Source organism: Guillardia theta, assembly GCF_000315625.1.
Source record: "Guillardia theta CCMP2712 unplaced genomic scaffold GUITHscaffold_11, whole genome shotgun sequence".
In the NCBI taxonomy this organism is placed as follows: domain Eukaryota; class Cryptophyceae; order Pyrenomonadales; family Geminigeraceae; genus Guillardia; species Guillardia theta.
The window spans coordinates 789,692-811,677 of NW_005434663.1; the positions used below are offsets into that span (position 1 = coordinate 789,692).

General features: G+C 53.0%; 4 protein-coding genes across 4 annotated transcripts; 1 reads left to right on the forward strand and 3 right to left on the reverse strand.

The window, feature by feature from the left end:
• Window positions 1-201: 201 nt before the first annotated feature.
• Window positions 202-3,066, reverse strand: GUITHDRAFT_102858 (hypothetical protein; the record flags this gene model as incomplete). Its single annotated transcript, XM_005838520.1, has 20 exons — window positions 202-223; window positions 269-343; window positions 406-493; window positions 544-637; window positions 682-742; window positions 784-852; window positions 903-1,039; window positions 1,089-1,164; window positions 1,208-1,296; window positions 1,341-1,399; window positions 1,573-1,615; window positions 1,672-1,776; window positions 1,819-1,891; window positions 1,944-2,017; window positions 2,074-2,147; window positions 2,201-2,330; window positions 2,379-2,561; window positions 2,602-2,635; window positions 2,688-2,791; window positions 2,836-3,066. 20 exons carry the CDS (start codon window positions 3,064-3,066, stop codon window positions 202-204), a joined length of 1,821 nt encoding a protein of 606 aa, XP_005838577.1.
• Window positions 3,067-3,283: 217 nt separating this feature from the next.
• Window positions 3,284-16,013, forward strand: GUITHDRAFT_134499 (hypothetical protein; the record flags this gene model as incomplete). The annotated part of the gene is made up of 11 exons (XM_005838521.1): window positions 3,284-3,346; window positions 3,415-3,702; window positions 3,758-10,636; window positions 10,684-15,093; window positions 15,139-15,224; window positions 15,279-15,357; window positions 15,394-15,441; window positions 15,489-15,599; window positions 15,644-15,712; window positions 15,760-15,873; window positions 15,918-16,013. 11 exons carry the CDS (start codon window positions 3,284-3,286, stop codon window positions 16,011-16,013), a joined length of 12,243 nt encoding a protein of 4,080 aa, XP_005838578.1.
• A 246-nt stretch (window positions 16,014-16,259) lies between these two features.
• Window positions 16,260-18,425, reverse strand: GUITHDRAFT_102860 (hypothetical protein; the record flags this gene model as incomplete). Its single annotated transcript, XM_005838522.1, has 1 exon — window positions 16,260-18,425. The coding sequence occupies one exon, from the start codon at window positions 18,423-18,425 to the stop codon at window positions 16,260-16,262; it is 2,166 nt and encodes a 721-aa protein (XP_005838579.1).
• Window positions 18,426-20,858: 2,433 nt separating this feature from the next.
• On the reverse strand, window positions 20,859-21,659 carry GUITHDRAFT_102861 (hypothetical protein; the record flags this gene model as incomplete). The annotated part of the gene is made up of 3 exons (XM_005838523.1): window positions 20,859-20,995; window positions 21,044-21,124; window positions 21,176-21,659. The coding sequence occupies 3 exons, from the start codon at window positions 21,657-21,659 to the stop codon at window positions 20,859-20,861; spliced, it is 702 nt and encodes a 233-aa protein (XP_005838580.1).
• Window positions 21,660-21,986: the final 327 nt, after the last annotated feature.

Here is a 21,986-nt window from a genome sequence, read left to right on the forward strand (position 1 = left end):
TACATCGTTCAAGCTTTTCTGAGGTTGTCTGCTATCAATGAAGCAATTGTAGATGCTAAACATGTCTCGTTCAACCTTTAATTGTGTTGTGGAGGAGTAAATCCGAATGAACAAGAAACATCCTCTCTAGTCTGTTTTTGTCGTGCTTGACTTGTGCCAATGGACGAATAGACTTGTTTTTGTGTTGAATCAGCTCATCGTTCAGACAGAAAGCAGCTTGATCCTATGAAGGACGTCAACCAGTCTGTTGGAGCAGAACAACTTTCACCTTGCAAGAGCGTTGGCTCCGTCCTTCCGCAAGCCACTGAGAGAGCCCTGTGAAGATCGAAGCCGCTCTTGCAGTCTGCGAGGCGATGAGAAGACGAGAGGAGGAGACGAAGATAAGAAAAGACAACAAGCTCAGACCTCTTCCACCAGCTTCCGTCAGAAGAGATTCTGACCTTTTTGAGACACACAAGCATTTCGCTCAGTAAATTCACAAATCTTTCAATCTCTGGGGCTTCAGCCACGTCATGATCTACACGGCTCCCAAGAGTTCTTTACCCTCGCCATCATCCGAAAAGCTCCGGTTGTTTAAAATCTCGAGATGCTTCTGAGCTTGATGGAGACCCTTTTCTGCCTTGCTGACATAGAAAGCCTGCGAGAGAGTCAGGCAGGGATCGCGGATCTAAGGTAGAGCACGTGAAGATTCAAGACGACGACGTTGAAGCAGTGCACAGCCTTCGCGTTGCTCCGGAAGAATCTTCAGATCGCGTCAGCACTAGCTGCGAGGCTCGAAGCTACCTTGACTGGCCCGGGAAGCCATGGGCCATTAGACTGAGGAGACTCGAGCTGGACGTCAGCTCAGGAGAGCTGGAAGGAGGTGAAGTGAGTGTGCGAGAGGAGGCGGCGGAGAGAGAGACCTTTCATCGAGCACGGGGCGACTTCGAACCGATGCGGCGTCTCCTGCCATGGAGCTCCTCGAATGTGAGCCTGCAAGGCTTGGGAGGCTGTCCTGAGACGACGATCGCAACGAGACGTTCGTCTGGCCCTTCTTTCCCTGCTACTCAGTCTGGTCAAAGAAATGATGGTGGGCTGCAGCTGCTTACCAGCGGTCTTAGCCTCTTGCTCTGCATCCCCATCGGAGATTTGGATCGTGACAGTCTGCTTCCGTGCATCAAAGACCTGGAGCTGTCAGGACCGGCTCCACGAAGCCACCGCAACTCACTTGGCGGATGAGACGGAGGAGGTGTCCGAACACGCGGGAGTATGCGAGTTGACACGGGAGGACCTTTCGCACGCGTCCAATGCATCCTCCTGCTCTTGCTCAGAGCCAGCTGGGAAGTGGAAGGGAAACTCACAGTGAACCCCAGGTTGAAGAGGATAACCGCCTCGTGACCGACCCAGATGCTGACGAGGTCTAGAACCTTCATGGCCGAGCATCAGGAGATCTCGAGCAAGCTCTCTCAGTCTCCCTTGCCTGTGCTGAGCTTTCACTCCCTTTCAATCCTGCTTCTGCGATGGAGCCATGGTAGGGGTAGCCCTCTGGCAAGGCAGTGAGTCAAGGAGCAGGGTCGGAGGGAGAGGGCAGACCGTGGAAAATTTCCCTCAGGACCTCCGTGGCATGCTCCCGGACCTGACAGATCACAGTCAGCTACCAGAGGTAATGAAGGATGTGACGGGCGATCTTACCTTCTCAGAGAAGTACAACGCGGAGATCATCTGATTCTGCGCGAAATAGGATTGGCTGATCACATCATATAGCATCCCCTTGATCAGGTGATGCCCTGGGCAGGTCTGCAGCGCATGTGAGCTGATGTCATGACCCCTCGCACTCACCATCAGCCCGGATCTGTTGTGGATGAGGTTGAGGATAGAGTTAAGAGTGTCGACCGCTTCGTGCGGTCGTCCGCTGGAAGTTGTTGAGCTCAGCCCTCGGCTGGTCAAGATGTCTGCAGACTCACCTTGCTATCATCATCCTTGCTATGTACTCGCTTGCAAGGGAGATGCTGAGGGCCAGCGACCTTGTTGAGTTGCCCTTAGAAAGGGTCAGGACAATGAACATCGGAGGTTCGGGGCAACGTCAAAATGGACAGTCTGAAGCGCAAGGAGGAAGTCGTCTAGCAGGATCTGCAGCGCTCCATACAGCTCTCCTGCACTGATCAACTCTGAGGTAGAACCATCAGAACTCCTCGACATCCGTCGAATCTTGAACAAACACCGGTGAATCGGGGAAACTTAATGGTAAGGTTGTGCAGCCTCTTACTCCACACGTCGGGGCAGGGCTGAGACACCCAGAAAGGGCAGAGGGGAGTGAGGCAGACGCTGATAGAGATGTGCATTCTGTTCATCTGCCAGCAAGCTCAACGATCTCGAGGGACTGAGTGCTTGTTCTTGACCTCAATCTCTTCCGAGGGAGGCAGGTGGTTGGACGGTGTTGATACTGGATCATGACCTCCTCTAGAGGGATGCCCTTCCCACTCGAGACTGTCGCTAGACAAGTTCGCTTGCTTCAAGTCTTCCAGCCCTCCAAACTTCTTCTCCACTGACCGCCGAAGCTCCTGGACATGGTGGACAAGCACCTGGATGGTCTTTAGCATCAACAGCAGACGCAGTTGGAACCTCATGATGAAAATTGATGTCTCGAGTCTCACATCTGGAGAGCAGCAGAGTGAACCCTTGCTGTCGGGCATGCCATGGAGCCTTACCTGTCCAACGCCTCCTTTCCTCGCATGGGAAGCAGCAGCGAAGAGTTGATGGACTGTGCGATGAAAAACTTTGACTCTCTCGCTGCTTTCCTTGCAAAGTGAGCCTGCCAACTGAATCAGCGGCTAGACAGTCTGGGTGTTTCCTCACCCTCCATGCCGTCTGGATGGAAATGGAAGCATCGTCTCCTCCAAGCGGGGGCGAGTAGTCATCGAGGGTATACCTGGACTTTTTCTCCTCCTCTTCGAACTTGTTTCTTTCTCCTCCTCCTCCTCCTCCTCCTCTCTCAGCGATGTCATCCAGCTCTCCTCTCTGACCCGAGAACAGCGTCTGTCTCATCCCTCGCAGCGCCCGCATCCCTTCCTCCACCTCCGTGCTCATTCTTGTCGCCACCACGACTCAACTCCAGGGAACAACGGAAGACACCCCAATGTTTCTACTACCCCACCCACCTTTTGTGAGATTACTTTCCTTCCTTGCACGGGTATCAAAAATACCCCTACCTGTACAATACAAGTAAAAAAAGTCAAGCCAAGAAAAAATCTGTCACGGGGTCAAGTCAAATACAACCGACCATGGCGGGCGAGGCAAGCTGACAATGTTATCATGCAACGAGCGACTCATCCCTCTCCCTCTCCCTCTCCCTCTCCCTCTCTTCCCTGTCCCTCTCCTCCTCTCTTCCTCTCTCTCCTCCTTCTCTTCCTCTCCTCTCCTCTAGCTTCATGTCAGTTCTGGGACACGGCAGAGCCCGCGTTCACATGGGCCAGCGGGGGAGCTATCCTCACTGTGCGAGGGTTCTTCCCGACCTTGAACTACACTTGCAGTTTACTCCCATCTGCTGCCCAGCAAACTCCTGTAGCATGCTCGCCGATCGCAAACCAACAAATGCAAACGGAGCTCAGATTCTCCCTGCCAGTTTGGCAGCTGGCAGCCCAGGATGCGATCGTGCAGATCGCCGATGCCACCACAAGGAAAGTTCTCAAGGGACCAGGAGGGGCGTCAGAGAAGATCACGATCGTGAGATTTTCCGTCATGTATTGTTGTAACCTATCTCTTACTCCTATTCGTTCAGATGCCGGTCTGGACTAGCAAGTCGGCCATACAAGGGGCAGCGACTGGAGGAACTGCGCAGGGCTCGCAAGCATTCACAATCTCAGGGCTAGGATTCGATCGCGATTCCTCCAACTATGTCTGTAAGTTCATCCGCTACGAGTCCAGCTCTCCCACAGCTGATGTCGCGCAAACTCTTCCATTCCAACCGATGAACAGCGCTGAGTTGGTTTGCTCTACACCCACCTGGAGCTTCGAGGGGAGCACAGGCGACAATGCGGGCAAGGCCCTGGTCCTGGTAGAGAAGGGAGGTCAGGTTGTGATGTACCAAGGAGTCTCGTCGGGGAATGAATATTTCTTTTCAACGGTCTGGAGGATAGATGGGAGCTCCGGGTACTCGTCGCCCGGTCAAACCATCACCATACAGGGCTATGGCTTCGGGACCTTGCAGGATCAGTATCTTTGCAGCTTTGAGTCCACAGGTCTCACTGTGCAGTCCCAGGCATCCAGCGTATCACCTTCGGAGCTGCATTGTGTCTTGCCTGGTTGGACGGCGAGGGCCCAGACGGTAGATTTAACCTTGTACAAGGTCAAGTGCAGGGGCATCAACTATGAGGTTTCCTCTTGCAAGACGACAGTGCAACTTCAAGGAACTTTGAATTCGCGGACGCCATTCCAGTTCTTGACATCGATCCACAACTACTCGGCATCCACCAGTTATGCAGCGAAATCAGTGCCAAGTTTCCTGACAGTGCATGGAGGAGGATTTGATGGAGGTTCTTTCAACTACACGGTGGAGATCAAGTCGCTGACGGACTCGAGTCAAGTCTTGACTATCCCCGTCCGAGCCTCAGATGTTTCTGGCTCCTCAATCACTGTGACTCTGAGCGAATGGATCTTCACCCCGAACATACTCTGCTCTATAATTGTGTTTCAGGGATCTCAAATCATTCCCAATGTCGGAGCTTCAAAGGCTGAATTCACCTTCACGTCGATGTGGAGCGACTACCAGGACGGCATCCTACCCTTGAGAGGAGGAGCTTCATCTGGAAATGAAGTGCTGACCATCTTTGGGAATGGATTCGTGTTTCAGGCTCAATTGGATCAATCAGAACAATACTTTTGCACGTTTTCAACGGAGACGATGCGAATGAATGCAAGCAGGTCCGTGGTCATATCAAGCACCGAGATCGCATGCACGACCCCAGACTGGGGAGCGATGTACACTGCTATGAAGACTGTCTTGTCGTTGCACAAGGGTAACTATACGTACCCGAATACCGCAGAATATGAGTTTTCCCCGTCGTGGAGCTCCTTATCCATCACGTATGGCTCCTTCAGTGGAGGGGAAACACTGTCTGTGTTCGGTTCGGGGCTGAACATATCGGCGAAGTACAGATGTAAGTTCAGTTTCAATGAAGACGAGGTCTTTGCTTGGTCGGACGAAGTATATCCGTACGACACAACCAAGATTGTCTTCACAACTCCCCGATGGCAGTATCTGTCAAGGAACAACGTTCGAATATACATCTTCGAAGGAGACAAGAAGCTCATCAACGAGCTCGAGTCCGACTTGTTTGCTGGGATCATCTTCCGATTCGTCGTCGGCGTGCTTGTCTCAGCTCCTCGATTGGTCCTGCAGACCCCCGACGTCGGCCATCTTTTCTTGCGTCCTGACACGTTTTCCGTGATCCCGATAGTCATACACATCACCAGCAGCGACAGTCAGGTGGCAAACGCTACGGGCGACGTTTCCTTCCAACGAGACGACCAGATCCTACCTGAGGGGAAGCAAATCTCCGTCTACTGCCTGCGGCCAGGGGCTGTTTCGCTGGTTCTAACGGTCAGCAACGCGGACGGAAGCAACAACTTCGCAAACAAGGTCACGGTCGTCTGCTCTGCAGGCTTCCGCTTCAGCTCTCCGCAGCTGGAGGTAAAGCCCAGCTCACCCCCAGCAAACGTCACGTTGACCCTGGACTCCGAGATCAGTCAGCCCCTGAGGGTAGAAGTTACCTCAGGCAATCTAGAGCTGCTCACAGTGTCGCCGCTGCAGCTAACCTTCAACCGATCCAACGAGAGCGCTGAGATCTCGGCGGTGTGGGTAGGAGCTGGAGCCACCAACATCTCAGTCAGAGGAGTCACAGACAGCGGCAACCTGCTGTTCGCGCACTCTACGGCCTCGCTTGGTGTCCGATGTGAACCGGAAATTCTCTTCAGCCCGAGCGCTTTGCGCCTGAATGCTGGTGAGACGATCCGATTTTCTGTTGAACTCCGTCCTCCTCCTACCCTCCCTGTCACCTTTAGAGTGCTAGCAGACAAGGAAGGCTTCTTAGAGTTCGATCGGCAAGTTTCCTTCGGGGCGAACATAACCGGGCCCAAGGAGATCACGGTAAAGTACGTGAAGGCAGGGCAGACGACGTTGAGACTTGTGGCCGAGAGTCCAGGGATGCTGAGCAAGCTATCGTCCAATTGTTCCACTGAAGACGCCAGGAGGTGTTCTCAGGTGTTTGCAAACGCCAACGGCTGCGACTTCTCGACGCTCTACACGTCAAGAGATGAATGGAACCTGCTGCTGACCCAGCTGTCGCACGCGGCGGGAGTACAAGACTGCTCCTCCTACTTCGACTGCCTGAGAGTCTCCTGCTGTAGCTCACCGCCAGCCTTGACCTGCTCAAGGGCCCTGCAGGACAAGCACTGCAGTCTTGATCTGATCCTCCCTCGCCTCTCGAAGGTCGAGGATGCCTCCTATGACTTCGGGGTGGTGCCGCTGGACTCGCAGCAAACTCTGAAGCTCTACCAGAGCTGGACCCCCAACCTCAACTGCATGCCTTTCGTCCCTTGTGCATGGAGCTCTTGCTTTCCTGGCAACGGAAACTACGACGGGATGACATCGCATGCGATGGTGATCCTCTCCCTTCCCAGCTTGTCCCTCGACCTCGATCAAGTCCATCTGCAGCAGGGAGGCAGTCAGAGAGTGACTGTCTCTCTAGATATCCGCCCGTCAGCTCCTGTACTCGTCAAGATCACGATCGTGAACGTTCAGAGCGTGACGAGTTTACCTGTTGCGGTTGCCCATCCGTCTGAGATCGTGCTGCAAGGCTCCAGCGCTGCAACCTTCGACCTGACTTGGGCGGGTGTAGGGCGAGCAGACGTGGTCCTCACATGCTCGGGGGGGGCTGAGTACGAGAACGTCTCTAGGGTGCACAGCAAGTTTGTGACCTGCCTTCCTGGGATTGAGCTGGAGGTGTACAGTGGGGATGGATACAAGCAGGATCTGAGCACAGTGATGACGCGTGCAAACGTCAATGTCTCCCTTGCTGTAGCCGCTGGCTTCACTCTCTTCGGACGTGTTGACGTCGGTCTTCAGGGCTCTCAAGGAACTTTCTTGCAGCCTGCTCACTTTTCTCTCTCCGGTCCCTCCCCCGTGCTGGTGCACCTGGCGACGGCGCAGACAGGCTCTTTCTCGGTTGATGTCAGCCTGGCAACAGCTGGAGCTGGCGAGCAGTTCATAGTTGCCTCTCAAGGACTCGGGTACACGAGTGGGGAGATGTCGATAGTGGGTTATGGTGGTAGAGACTTTGCAGGTCGATACGAGGTGGGAGTGATTCATTGGGACTACTACTATGACAGAGTGACAGAATCAGCTCTACGGGGGTCAAACTACTCGCTCATGGGCGCAGACACCTTCTCGATGCCACCTGGCGGAGCTGAGATTGCGGTAGAGAGATGTATGAAACAAGCTGCCGGTCAGTCGATCGTCGTGGACGGAGTCTTGCGGTTGACCGGACACACTGGGATAGAAGTGAAGGGATGTCAGCCTAAGATGAACTTCAGCGTTGACGGAGGGAGTTTGAGCCATGTCTCGTTCGAGAGCGGACGTTGCATCGTCACCGGACTGACGTGCGCCATCTCCCTCCAAGGATACGGAGGCTCCGGTTTTCACGGCTACTTCCAGACGGGCTTCGCAAACTTCTCGATCAACTCCAACGGCACTGGATACGACTGCTCCCTTGGCTGTCTGGTGAACATGGCAAGAAGCCCTTTGGCCGCCGCAGAAGAGCAGACTTGTGCTCTGAATGTTACAAACTGCACAGATGGGTATGTTGGCAATGCAGTGGTCGTGTTTGGGAACGTCATCTCGTTCCGACCGAAGCTGCTTGTTGTTGTCTTTCCAGATATCATGCTGAGCCCTGCGAGTTTTCACCTTGGTGCGAACCAGACCGCTCTGATTCAAGTGAGACCATTAGAGACTGTGACAGCTGGAGTTTCGTTCAATCTCAGCACAAACTCTTCCTTTCTTCACGTTCAAAACTTCAGGTTCGAGACGGGAGACAACAAGAAAGACGCCAACGTCTCGTTTGTCATCGAGCGAAGGGGCGGAAGCTCGGGAGTTGCCTCACTGCTGGTGCAGGCGAATCACGTCGGAAACTATGCCTGGTTCAGACGATCGTTGGTTGTGACGCTGATGCCAGATTTCAAGTTTGTGTCTACCTCAATCACTCTGCAGAGATTTCCAGGACAAGGTTTGATCCAGATTGCTCCCGACACGTCTCTGAACAAAGACACCCTACTGCATGTCGAAATCGTCTCAGACTTTGGACAAGACTGGACAAAGATTAATTTCGGGCGAAAGATTCTGCTGGTGCCCGACGTCGCGCTACTCAAGTCAGCTGATACCGGATTTCTCTCGATTCCCATAGAGCACGGTGGCTCCGACTCATCGTCCATCCCCAACATTGTGAGCGGGACGGCAGTCGTAAGATTCTTTGTGAATGACACTCAGAGCAACTACAACGGAGTCGGACTCCTGTCTCCTTCTCAGACTGTCGCCGTGTCAGTGAAGCCAGGGTTTCACGTCAGCTTCGACCCCACGAGGACGTACAAGATCCAAAGGCTCTCGAGCTTCGAGTTCTCCTTGAAGCTCGACTTCCCAGCTGACTCTGACCTCAGCATCAACCTGATGAGGTCGTTCAACATGACCATGTCTCAGACTGGCTCGTTGCCCGTTAGGCGGGGGGACGTGGGGCCCTTCCAGATCAACGTCCCTCACGACGGGTCTGTGGGGTTGTCTACTTACTCGTTGATCGTCAGCGGCGCCAGCGGCAACTACGCAGGAGTCACAGCCATGGAAGTACTGAAGGTGTCGATGCTGCCAGGCCTCGTCCTGTCCGTACCCCAGCTCGAGCTGCAGTACTCCAGAGCTCCCACCACTTTCACCGTCCGTCTTGACACTCAGCCTACGGAAGATGTCATGTTCTCTGTTGAGAACTCCAACCCGTCTGTGCTGAATGCTACAGGCTCCATCTTCTTCCCTGCCAACTCGTGGGATGTCGATCAGGTTGTAGCTGTCACGTGGATCAAGGCGGGGAGGGCTACTCTGTCGTTCAAGGCGAACAGCCCCGGAGGCAACTACCAGGACGTTGCTTGCTGTGACATCAACATCGTTGCCTACCCAAGAATGTTTGTCTCGCAGTCAGACGTTCTCCTGCAAAAGAATGTGGTGCTAAACATCTCAGTTGGCCTCCCGACCGTCCCCTCTCAACACGCAGTCGTGCATGTCACGAGTCTGCCAGAGGGAATCGTGAGTGTGGATCAAAGTCTATTCTTCCCAGCTTCCTCCAGCTCCACAATGGTTCTGTCTATCCGATATCTCAGCCACGGGAAAGCGACCTTGTCCTTGAAGGTGACGAGCGCGGACAGTGCTGTGAATGGAGTGGTAGGATACGTGTACGTCGACGCGCTTCCAGGCTTCACGTTCTCTCAGTCTGACGTCAGCTTGTACAGCTGCCCTAGGACCCTCCAGTGCAATGTCACCATCGAGTTCTTCCCCGACCTCGTCCCGGACCAGCCAGTCACAGTCCTCCTGACCTCCTCCGACCCGTCAGTCGCCACTCTCTCGCCGGACTCTGTGTCGTTCCTCCCCAACTCAACCTCTACCCAGCGCAAGACGTTCACCATCTTCTACCGCTCCCCAGGATTCGCCTGCGTCAGCTTCGCCGCCACCAGCCTCGGCAACTACAACGACATCTCCTCGGGAGGCGTCAACGTCCGGGCCCTGCCGGACTTCAGAGCCGTTGGCTCGACTTTCCGAAGTGTCAACAGCTGGGAGACTGACAGCCCCTTCGACTTTGATGTCGCTCATCCTGCCGTCTACGTCCAGAACCAGACCAGCTCCAACATCACCATCACCCTAACTGAGATCCCTTCGGAAGAGGTGCTGGTCATGATCGTGAGCTCGAACCCAGATATCGTCTCGCACACAAGCTCCTTACGCTTCCCTCGGGGGTCTCTGACAGCACAGACCATCACTGTGACCTTCAAGCGGTACGGCAGCTGCTTCCTCAGCTTGTACGGTCAGGGCGGAAACTATGAGGGAGCGAAGTGGGAGCAAGGCATCTCGGTGAAGGCACTCCCGACGTTCCTCCTACCGGAGAGGATCACCCTGGACTATCACTCGCAGTACAGCATCGTCCTTCAACCTTCTGTTCCTCTCGTCGGAGACGTCAACGTCTCGGTGACTGTTGAGCTCCCCGACCGGATGAACGTCATCACACCCATCGTCTCCCTCCGAGCCAATCAAACGGCCGTGGCTGTCGTGCAGCATGTCAACCCCGACTACACCAAGATCAAGGTGCTGGCCTACGGGCCCGGGTCAAACTACAACTACGTCGAGCAGATCATTATCGCAACTCTCAACTATCCAGGGTTCTCGCTGTCAGCCACCACGTTGCACGTGCAACGATGGTTCAACGGCTCGATCATCGGGCCTGTCCGGGGGCAAGCAGAGCTCTACCTGACGCCCAACTTCGCTTCAAGCGCCTCCATCGTCATCAACATCAACAATCAGAACCAAAACATCATTGCAGTCACGGAACCCAGCAACTTCCAGCTCGAGTACCCGGTACTTCTCCTCCACCACCACCCCTCCTCTCACTGAAACTTTTGCAGACTAACAGTATCGTGTCCAAGCTCGTACGGGTAGAGCACAAAGGTATTGTTGGCAGGTCTGTGCTTGCCTTCGGTACCCCAGCTACCCAAGGCATCATCATGCCTATACCTCTCGTCACTGTCCTTGCGCATGCTGGCTTCAGCCTCTCTCAGACCGCCGTCACCATCCAGAGAAAGGGAAATGGGAAAGTCACCTTGTCCTTGGACACCCCACCGCAATCTGACACCACCATCTTCTTCTCCTCCTCTAATCCCGCCATCCTGTCAGTTCAGCAGACCGTGGTGTTCTACAAGAGCGAGACTATCGGCCAGACTGTCCGTTTCGAGCACATTAGCCCTGGTCTAGCCTATATTAACTTCGTCGCTCAGAGTCAGACCGACGACTACAACGGGGCAGCCGCCTACCATGCCGTGGCTGTCACATGTAAATTCGGCCTGGTGTTTGACAAGAGCACCATCTACGTCCCTGCTCCCCCCACAGCTGGAGGGTTGACCACCCTCGCAGTGGCCCTGGAGACTCCCAGCTCGACTAACGTTACCCTCCACTTGGCGTCCTCCGACGAGAGCAAGGCGACGCTGGTCAACCCGACGGTCTTCTTCGTCAGCGGGAGCACGGAAAAAAAGAACATAAGCATCTCCTATGTCGCCTCGTCCACGGCCTCCAACCCCGTGTTCCTGACCGTAACGCTAGAGACAGCAGCTGGTTCGGTGTACTCCAACGTGTCAGTGGACCCCGTTCCTCTCGTCAGCCTCGGAAAGTTTCTCTTCTCATCTCAGGATGTTTTCGTGCAGAAGGGAAGAAGCATTCAGGTGGAAATCTGGCCCAACGTCCCCCCTGATAGCGACGTGACAGTGAGCATTCAAAACTCCAACTCTACCATCGCTCAAGTGTCAGGAGCGATAACCTTTCTAGCGGGTAGAACTGACCGCCTGACGTTCACCGTCGTTCACAGAAGCTTTGGGTCTTGCCGATTGAGCTTCACTGCAAGCAGCAAGGGAAACTTCTTCGGGGTTGTCATGGACAATGCAGTGAATGTCACAGCAAGCTACGGGTTCAGGGTGTTCGAAATGAGTTTCGGCACTTCAGGTTTCGTCCCTGGATCCGAGGTGCAGGTTGGACAAGTTTTCAAGCTGCAGGCGCAACAGACGTCTCCCCTTTCCCGACGGAGTTTTTTCATTGCAACTGACGTGCCGGTGACCTCAACGACGAGGATTGTGGTCGTTTCTTCGAACACGACATGTGTAGTAGCCGGGGACCCTGTAATCCTGGAGCCAGGAGGCTCCCCGTACAAAACATTCCAAGTCAGATATGGCCTCCTGCCTTGCTCCAGCGTCATCTCGTTCAGGGCTGAGACTACAGGAAACTATCTCGGGGTTGAGTCTGGAGCACTTGACATCGTGTCTCTACCATCGTTGACTTTCTCTTCCGTCAGAGTCAACGTTCAGTACAAGTCGTATGGCTTCTTCTCTGTCTCCCTCAGCGATCCTCCGACGTCGGACGTCAACATCACGGTGGAGTCATCGGATCCAACCATCGCCAGCTTCACCTCTTTCTTGGTCTTCTCCAAGAACAGCACAGGTCCACCTACCGCCCAGGTCATGCTCACCTACATCAGCCAGGGCTCCTTCGCTCTCAGCTTTTCTGCAGCAGGAGGAAATTACGATGGGCTGCAGTGGGATAACGCAGTGCTCGGCCTGACCAGCCCGGGCTTGATTTTCTCCTCGACCCTTCTGCAGATTGGCTTCGATGCGTCCATGTCTTTCTCCATCCGCCCCGACACTGTTCCGACCGAAGTGGCTCTCTTGTACGTGACCAGCTCGCAGCCGGTCATAGCAGAGCCGCTGCTGGAGGTGTACAATCTCAGTGCTGGAACAATTGACAACATCACGATCACTGTCAGGTCAACTTGCTCGTCAAGCCCAAGTTTCTGCATCCGGACTGGCTCCGCATTCCTCAGCTTTCGCGCTGTCAGCAACCTGGGAAATTATGACGCGATGGAAAATCTCCGGGCGGTCGAAGTTCGCGTGCGATCTCCCGGGTTCGACTTGTCGGTGACGTCAATCAACCTGCAGCGGTACCCAGGAAGCAGCGTCTTCTACCTCTCCCCTCGAGTCCTCGTCAACGTGGATACGGTCGTGTTTGCTCGATGTATGGATGAGACAGTCTGTCTCGTGCAGCAAGCGCTTGTCATGCCGGCGGGTTCCGACGTGACCTCCAAGTTTAACTTCACAGTGTCCTACCAATCTGTAGGGCAGACGTTTGTGAGGTTGACGGTGGAGAATCCTCAAAATTCAATCTACTTTCAGATCGACCCGATCTTCATCCCAACAACAGCATACGCCGACCTGACCCTCTCACCGGACTCCCGAGAAATCAAGATCCAGCCCTACTCCTCCTACAAGATTCAGCTAACTCCCTCCTTTCCTCTGGTGAACGACATCTTGGTAGAGGTTGTCACCTCCAACCCAAGCATTGTGCTCGCAGCTCAGTCTACCTTCTCTCTCAGCGCATCAAGCCAGATCGTAGGACTGGACGTGTACGCTGCTGTAGGAATGCGCGTCATTCTGACTGCAGACTTCCAGACGTTCCCTCGTACTGGTCCGGGAACCATCACTTACCTTCTCAACGAGAACCTCGATGTTGTGTTAGTCGACTGGGACGAGGGACCAAAGAATCAAACCTACTTTGCCGGGTACAACAATCAATACATGTTGGCCAGGTATCAGTCGCAAGTAATCAACTTGGAACTCCTGTGGATTGGATTTGGGATCGGTCAGGTCGATATCAGGATCCGCAGCAAAGATTTTGTCTATGATCGATCTACTTGCAGCAGCTGCATGGTAGTCACCTGTCTCCCTCCTTTCTTGTTCAACCCGCCAAACCTCATTTTGCAGTCTGCGTCATCTGCAACCGTTCTGATGACCCCGGCAACTCCCGTCACGGCCAACACTCTTCTCAACGTCCAGACGAGGATCGTTGTTGGCCCTGACCTGCTCGTGTACGCCGTCAGCACCGTTCAGCCGTCCAGCCTTGAGATCCTCAACTTCGGTCAAGCGGAAGGGCCCAGCAGCCATAGCTTCGTGATCACGTGTGTTGCAGCTGGCGTTTCTCAGCTGGTACTTCAAGCCAGCGGGGGAGGGTATGATGGCATCAATTATCCAGGGCTGAATGTCACCTGCTTACCTACGTTCATCATCGTCCCTCCGCAGGCTCCGGGTCCTCTCAGTCCACAGAGCTCTTTCACCTTCTACCTGTCTCCCTCGGAGGCCCCTACCTCCCTCGTCACTCTCATCCTGCTATCCAACTGCTCAGGCATCCTTGATCATCCGGCTAGGTTGTACTTCAGCCCCTACGTCGTGACTCAGAGCCAGACTGTGCAGCTGTCGTACTCCGTCGGAAGAGCAGACCTTGTGTGTGCTGTTTCTGTCACGTCCTCAGGCGGGAACTATGAAGGTGTCCACGTGCCTGCATCCTTGGTCCTCCGACTGACCAGCCCTGCTCTTATCGTGCTGGCAACCTCCATTGACGTTCAGCCAAACAGCATCTCGCTCATTCCCGTCAAGCTCAATACTCTACCAAATGCGACCGTCACGGTTGCCGCTATGTCCTCAGACCCTGCGATCGCAAAGGTAGTCGGCAGTGTCTTCATCTCTGATACGGACATACACTTCATCCAGATAGCGCATGTCAGCGTTGGCCGTTGTCAGGTGTCTTTCTCGCTGACTGCCGCTGACGCGAGCACTTTCTTCTATGCTCCTGCCCCGTCTGCTGTTGTCCAGGTCCGCTCCCTTGGTCCAGGGTTCCTAGTCAATGTCAGCAGCCTGCTAGTGACACTTGGCGATCATGCCTACATCAGCGTCAGTCTTGACTCTCCGCCCAACTCCCGCACGCAGCTCATGTTGGAACCGAGCAGCTCAGCACTTGCAGTACAGCCTTCTTACCAGTTCTTCGAGCTTGGAGGTAACCAGACAGCTGTCAGTTTCAGAGTTGCGTGCAGCCGAAGTGAGATGGTTACTCTGAGCTTGCGTTCCCGAGGAGGAATCTATCATGACATCATCGTGACGGATATCGTGAACGTCTCTTGTCTACCTATACCCGACGATCATATCACCTTCTCTGCCAAGACCCTGCTGGGCAGGCTGATGAACGTCAGTATCCAGCTGCCTGCCGACGTCAACCAGCTGATCGGGTTTCAAGTCCAAGCTTCCACAAGCCCGACCTTCACAGTCGTAGGTCTAGACCTGAACCTCTCAAGCACTGAGAGCTCCGTCGTGCTGGGGCCGCTGGTCCTCGGCTCCTGCTACTTCCTCCGAGTGAGGCCGACCCGCTTGCGAGGGCCGGGACAATGGACGGGGAGCGAGAACTGCAGTGACGTAATCGATTATCCATCGCGAGTCTTGAACCTGAGGGTAAGTGCTTGTGCAAGGCCTGCCATGCCTCACAGCCTTTCACAGTTGGAACTGATCTCTGACTACTTGATCCGCGTTGACTGGGACCCTCCAACCAGCAGAGGACAAGTGAACCCTCTCGCGCCACTCAGGTTTGAGGAGCTCGTTTTCTTCATTGTCTATCAAGCTCTGACGACGGAGCGCAGCTACCAGGTTGCTATGTTGGATACTAACGGAACCATTCTCTCCTCAACGTACACTGAGTCGACTACTATCGTACAACAAGTGTATGAGTGAACCTACCATGACATGACCGTCCAGGTGCTGAAGTCGAAGGGACAATCTTCTCTTGAGATCAGAGTCGGAGCCGTGAGCACGTCACCTTGTCACACTGACGGACTTGACGACTGTGATAGATCACCGACCTCTCCCCGACTGTGTATCAGACAGCATCGGTATATGTCACCTTGCTGGCCCAACAAGTCCTCTACAACGTACCCTTGGAGTTGTATCTTTCAGCAACACAGGTCGGTCAGATTGGCTCAAACTCGTACCTGAGCACATAGTTCAGGTCACATCTGCCGTAGCCTCCCTATCTTCTATTGTTGTCACGCCAAGGTCAGCTCCGCAAGTCGATGCGGTAAGGACTATTATAGCTATTGCACCTTATCTAATGTGTCTTGGAAGGTCCTGCAGATTGTCAGCTCAAACCCGGACTCGGTAGAAGCCTTGCTGCCAATCATCATCCTCAAGGCTGGCTCGCTGCTGCCGCAAACCATTCTCCTCCAACACAAGATCAAGGTAGAGAGGTTGGAACTTTGTTCCGTGTGATGATTCTTGCTCAGGGACTGAGTGTGGTCGACGTTGTGCCAGCCGGGGGGAACTACAACTTTCCCAACGGCTCTGCTATTATGGTTCTAACTAATGCATCTCCAGCATAGTGATGATTGCTCAACATAAATCATGTGATGTAAGGTACAAGTTTATGTATAAATCTGTGCAAAATTAAACCTGATGCTAAAAGAACAAATTCATGTGGTTTGAATAGCCTAGATAAAGATAGGGGCTAATTCTTCTTCGCCCGATAACTCTTCAAAGTGATACAACCGAGTAACAACTTGAAACTCTTTGTACCGATGAAAGCAAGCAAGCGGATCATCACGCCTTAATGCAGACCAAAATGAACATCACAGTCTTGCCTTTTTCGAAGAACTTTCATCTGCCGCACCGGGTGATCGGGTTGATTTTTCATCATCTGTGACTTTCTCCTTCGACTCTTCAGAAACCGTAAACCCTACTGCTCCCGCAGAATCATCACTTACGGCCAGCACTGTGTCGCAAGCACCAACCTGCATATCGTCGCCAGGACCTTTCGACGAAGAACTAGCACCAACGAAATTGCTGGTAGATGTCGTTTGCGATTTCTCTGTTTGCTGCTGCATTCCCAACTTGAACTCCTGGCTCTCCGCCAAGATCATCTGGTTGTACCTGTCGTAGTGCACCTTGCGGTTCAAGCTGATCACCTTCCGCACCCTCCTCGCGTTCCTCACAACACGCTCGTACACGTTCCTCACAAACGGCGACTGCGGCACATCTGACTCGACCTTGCTCCCGTCCGCTGACACCAGCCGCAGCCACTGCTCCTCCATCGGCCCGTAGCTCTTCTCCAAGACCATCGCAGGCACCTCAAGAAGCCTCTCCAGCATCTCCCTCGAGTACGCTGACGGCTGGCTGGGCGACAGGCAAGAGGCGATGAGCTCCTTCTCTGCCGCTGACAGCTCGGCCTCGAAGCTCGACGTCGCTGCCTTGACGCGCTCCTCCTTTTCGACAAGCGACGCCTCGAAGCTGTTGAGCGACGTCTTCAAATGCTCCAGCAGCTCCGTCACCTTCGGGTCCTTCTTCGTCGCCATCAGTCGCTGCGACGCCACCGCCAGCATGCACGCCGCCAGCACGTCGAAGTGGAAGTCCGCGTGGTACTTGTGTAGCCTGCTGATGTCCAGCTGCAGGGTCTCCGGGCAAGCGTCGGTCTTGACGGGCTCACTCCCCATGATCAGGCTCAAGACCGCAGCCGTGTGGATCTGCTCGTACGCCGCGCCCTCGCCCTGGACGAGCTTCGACAGGTCTGCCCGGCCCCTCCCTACCTCCTTCTCTACCACCGCCCGGATCCACTCTGGCGTGCGCTGTAGGTAAGCTGGGTTGGCTTTGATCTTCTTGTCCATGTGCGCTCGCTCGTACTCGATCCCGTGGTTCTGAATGACGTGAGCGATGTTCCGTAGCCGGGCGTTGGCCGCGTCTACTCTCATGACGTTCACCCGCCCCAGCACATACTCCAGCGCCTTGCAGAACAGCGTCGGCTGGTCCTCCGGCGTGCTAGCTCGGAGCTCCTCCTCGAGAGCCTTCCAGCCTGCCTGCGTCTCCTGCTTCCGCGAGGGCTCCTGCATCTCCATCGCGATCCCCAGCATCCCCTCGATCAACGACACACACGACGACCAGTCCAGCGCCCCTGACTCGATCTGCTCTTGCCAGTAGGCCGTGTCGATCTTCTCCTTGAGCTCCTTGCTCCGGCTAGGCGATAGGTCGATCATCCCGTCCCTCACCTCCCCTACCACCTTGAGCACTCGCACGTAGCACGGCGGGGTGAGCCTCAGGTCGTCTACCAGGCTGTCCCAGAAAGCCACCTTGAAGCTCTCCCTCACCTTGGACAGCACGGGGTTGTCGAGGTAGCCTGCCCCCTGCTCGTCGAGCTTGAAGGCGGGATCCAGCAGCAGCTCATGCGCCAGCTGCTCGTTGGTCATCCGGCCGGGCAGCGAAGACAGCCCGGACGCATTCGTCGAGGACGGTAGCTCTGCTGGCCTCGAGCTGCTTCCGGCCCCTTGCGAGGAGGACGATGCTGTCTCCTCCGACGGCTCCGCGTCGACCGCAGTGAAGCCTTGCTGTCTTAGCGCCTCGTCGAAGCTCTCCAGCCCCTGGGCTCCTGCGATCTGTAGCATCTTGGCTCGGAGCTTCGCCTTCTGCGCTCGGAACTCCTCCTTCATAGACATGTACTCCTGGGCTTCAGGGCTGAGGTGTGACTCCGCACGGTAGAGGGCGAGAAGCGCATGCTTGATGCGCTCGGTGAGCTTGTGCTCGTCCGGGACTTTCCAGTCCTTGAAGCGAGCGAGGTAGACGTTGAGCTGCTTGAGGAAAGATATCCAGGAGCACCAATCATGCAATGTTACAGGATTAGATTTAGAGCCTTCAATTCTAGCACAGATCTGTTTGAAGGTTTTGACGAGATCAGCAGCAGCATCTTGAACTTGTTTCTCGAGGTGGCCGATGTTCTCAAAACAGCTTGAAGGTCTTGCATCGATCATAAATGCTGCAAGGAAAACCCTGACATTGGGCCTTTCTTGATCAAGGTTCGAATTACCGTCGGAAGGCAACTTGGTTTTAATTTTGGCTCTGGTCGCTAAGTACAGAAACGTTTCTAGAGTTTTCTTCATGCATGCAATCACCCATTTAACTCGTAAACGAGAAGCCACTTCTTCGAAAGGCACATTGAGCATCCATTCAGAAATGATTTTAGTTCGCTGTACCCTGGATACTTGACATCTGAGAGAATTCTGATACGCATGAGTTCTAAAGAAACGAATAAGTAGGAAACTTGCTGATTGTGCATCAAGATTCAAATTTTGAACTTGTTTTTTCCTTTTGTACAAGTTTGTACAACATCGCCAGTAGTACTCTGGGTCGTGAGCTGTTAAATCCTCATCGGTTTGGTTCGCGATTTCTTCATCATTGTCCAAGACTATTGCTTCTGTATCTTCATGAAATTCGGATAGACCCAATTCATTCTTATGTAGCGCTTTGAAATACTCTAGAATGCGATCGCCTTTTGCAAGGAAGTTTGAGCAATGCTGAATTCTGTTATTGAAGTAACGTGCGAAAGCAAGATTCCCAGACAAGGGTTTGCCAAAAGTGATGCAAGTCAAGTTCTGCTGAGATAAGCAGGACTGAACTGCATGAAGCATTATCAATTGTGAAATCAAGCCTCCTAAAGAATATCCGGTGAAATATATTTCATTATCTCCTTGTCTTTCCTTCAAAAAATGGACAAGTTCCTTATGTACATTGCTACTGACAAATTTCTGTACATCGTCTACAATGGAAGAGTGAATACATACATTCGGGGGAACATCACTCCAAATCGAATCTACTTCATGCAGGGGAGAGAGAGAGCATTTCTCGATCCGGATTAACTCAGCATCATGTCGAAGGTGAAATGCTACAATGTAACTTTGCCCAGAACGGAATGCTGCAATCTTTATGTTTTCAGTTTCCCAGGTTTCAACCGTCTCAGCAGGAATTTCACTGAACTTCGTTGAATCCCAAACATGCAGTGCAGAAGATCCACATATGGCGATGATCTTGAAAGTATACATCTTACTTACAAGTTAGTCACACAGATTTGGCTCTCAATCGTCGCAATTTCGTCCTAAGTTATCGATCATTCTCTCGATCTATTCTATTGCAGATTCCCTGTCATCGCTTTCCTCTTCATTATTCGCGCTCCTTGATCAAACACATCCCACAACATGCCGTTCAAATCAATCACTACTGTGATTTCCTTGCAATGCACTTCAAAATTCAAATCGTGCAGTGGAAACTTCTAAATCCCCGAGAGCGGAAGAATGAAAGTAGGGGAAATGTTTCGATGAAATTCCAAAGTTCAAGGAGCATAAATCAATATGAGAATTGCCTTTCTCAAATTTTCAGTTGACCGTGAAGTTCGTGGCTTTTTTTTTTTTTTTTTTGCACAGAACTTTCTGTGGCTGTTTCACAGTCAGATGCCAGCGAGGCCGGCTCGGCTCAAAGAATAGTTAAGTAATCAGAAAATTCAAGTTGAGAGCCTGGAGAAGTGCTCAGGCCGCCACGGAAGAACAAAGTCTCCGAGTGCTCTCACGATGTTGATATCGTGATATGCTTTGTTAAAAAGAAAGCACTGTGCTACTTTTGTCGTTCATGCACCTTTCATTGCAATTTCAAGAGTGCAACGATTTTTTGCCGGAATGATTGATATTGTCCGTTTAGTGAAGCTCTGCTATAGTTGACGGTCTCCACTGGGCCACGTTACACTTTCGAATTCAAATCCCTCCACACCTTTTCACATTATTACATAGGTTCAAGTGTGTTCCGAATGTTTACACCCCTTAGTTCACTGCTAAAATACAAAATACAAGACGTTTCTTGCAGTTCTTCGTGTGCAATACTGCCGGGTCAACAGAGCGTAACTTGGGTATCTTCTTCGTTCCATTTCTACAGAACCACAAGTTCCATGCCTGCATCATGCTCCCAAGTTCATCCGGCAGGAAAGCATTAGTGGGAAAAGAACCTCGAAACTCTCCCTCTCGTAGCACCTCTCGAAGGTACTCTCCGATGAACTCCTTGTGCATGGATGTATTCTCGTTGACTACTTGCATGTTATTCTGACCTGCTGCAATCATTGAATCCTGTCTGGGTTCTCTCTGAAATGAATCATTTCAGCCTACATTTCAGCCAGTGATCCCTCATTCGCGCGACCACGACCCTCGCGTCGTTGGATACTGCATCAGGCTGTTGACTGCTACCGAGCGCAATTATGACACGACGGACAGGGAACTCCTTGCTATCAAGGATACGCTTCTTTCTTTTCGTTTGTATGCACAGAATTCCCGAAGAGGCTGCATCGGCTTCTCAAAGGGGAGGAACCGGCTCATTCACTCGCAAAAAGCAATACATCACGTTGATAACGACATGTAGATCCTAGACTACTCTTCACTGTATTTAATGATCTCTCCATCCGTTAGCATGCACTTGCATTTCCCTTCCCCATCGACCAGCAGGACATCCAGGTTTTCCACGAGCTTGCATTCTTGTAGTTTTGAGATCACGATCGCAAGCGCTTCTGCAAGCGGCGGATCCCCTCCAACCACATACCCTCTGTAAATCTTACCTGATACGTGCGGTCTGGGTAAAGGTTTTGAGATCTCGTGCATGAGGTTTTCCAGTTCTTTCCCAACTAGTTCTTCCTTCCCTGCGAAGCCAACGTCTCGCAGCTTCTTACAGACTTTTCTGCCATACTCACTCAATGTCTTCGTGTCCGCCGTCAACAAATGCTCATCCACAAACATCTCCAAAGCTTTCGTGAGAGACATGCCGCTGCTGGACAGGGCGAACTCAATCAGAGCTCGGTTGTTGGGTATGACCTTGAACCGCGATAATTCTCGGAGAGTTTCAATCTTCTGTTGCTGCAATTGCTTGTAGAGTCTCTCCTTGTCGGCCTTGATCTCTTTCAGCTGCATCTCCTTGTCGGCCTTGATCTCTTTCAGCTGCATCTCCTTGTCGGCCTTGATCTCTTTCAGCTGCATCTCCTTGTCGGCCTTGATCACTTTCAGCTGCATCTCCTTGTCGGCAATGATTTTCTCCTTGTCGGCAATGAGTCTCTCCTTGTCGGCCTTGACTTCTTCTTCAAACTGTTTCTTCATCTCATCCAGGCATAGCTCAATGCGACGAAGTCTGCTTGACTGCCACGGCCACCCTGACCAGCTTGCCGATCCTGTTGGGGACATGCTGAGGGGTCTTGGCAGCGTGATCTGCCGTAGCCTCTCCCGACCAACACTGTAGAGCAGCTGCTTATCTCCTCCTAGTCTTCCTTGTCTTCTCTGCATGCTCAGGCTGAAAACTCTCCTCAACATTTTCAGAAATACCATGTGTCGTGATGGGTGAAATAGATTTCTTGCGACATGAATGGCAGCAAGAGGGATTGGATGCAGGAGAGATTTGGCAGGAGGAATACATGGCTTCGAACCAGGTCAGTAGAGAAGTTTCAAATACCCGATGTTATTCACCGAGTTTGAATCACCTGACACAGATCCCGAGACAAACTGATTCCGTGT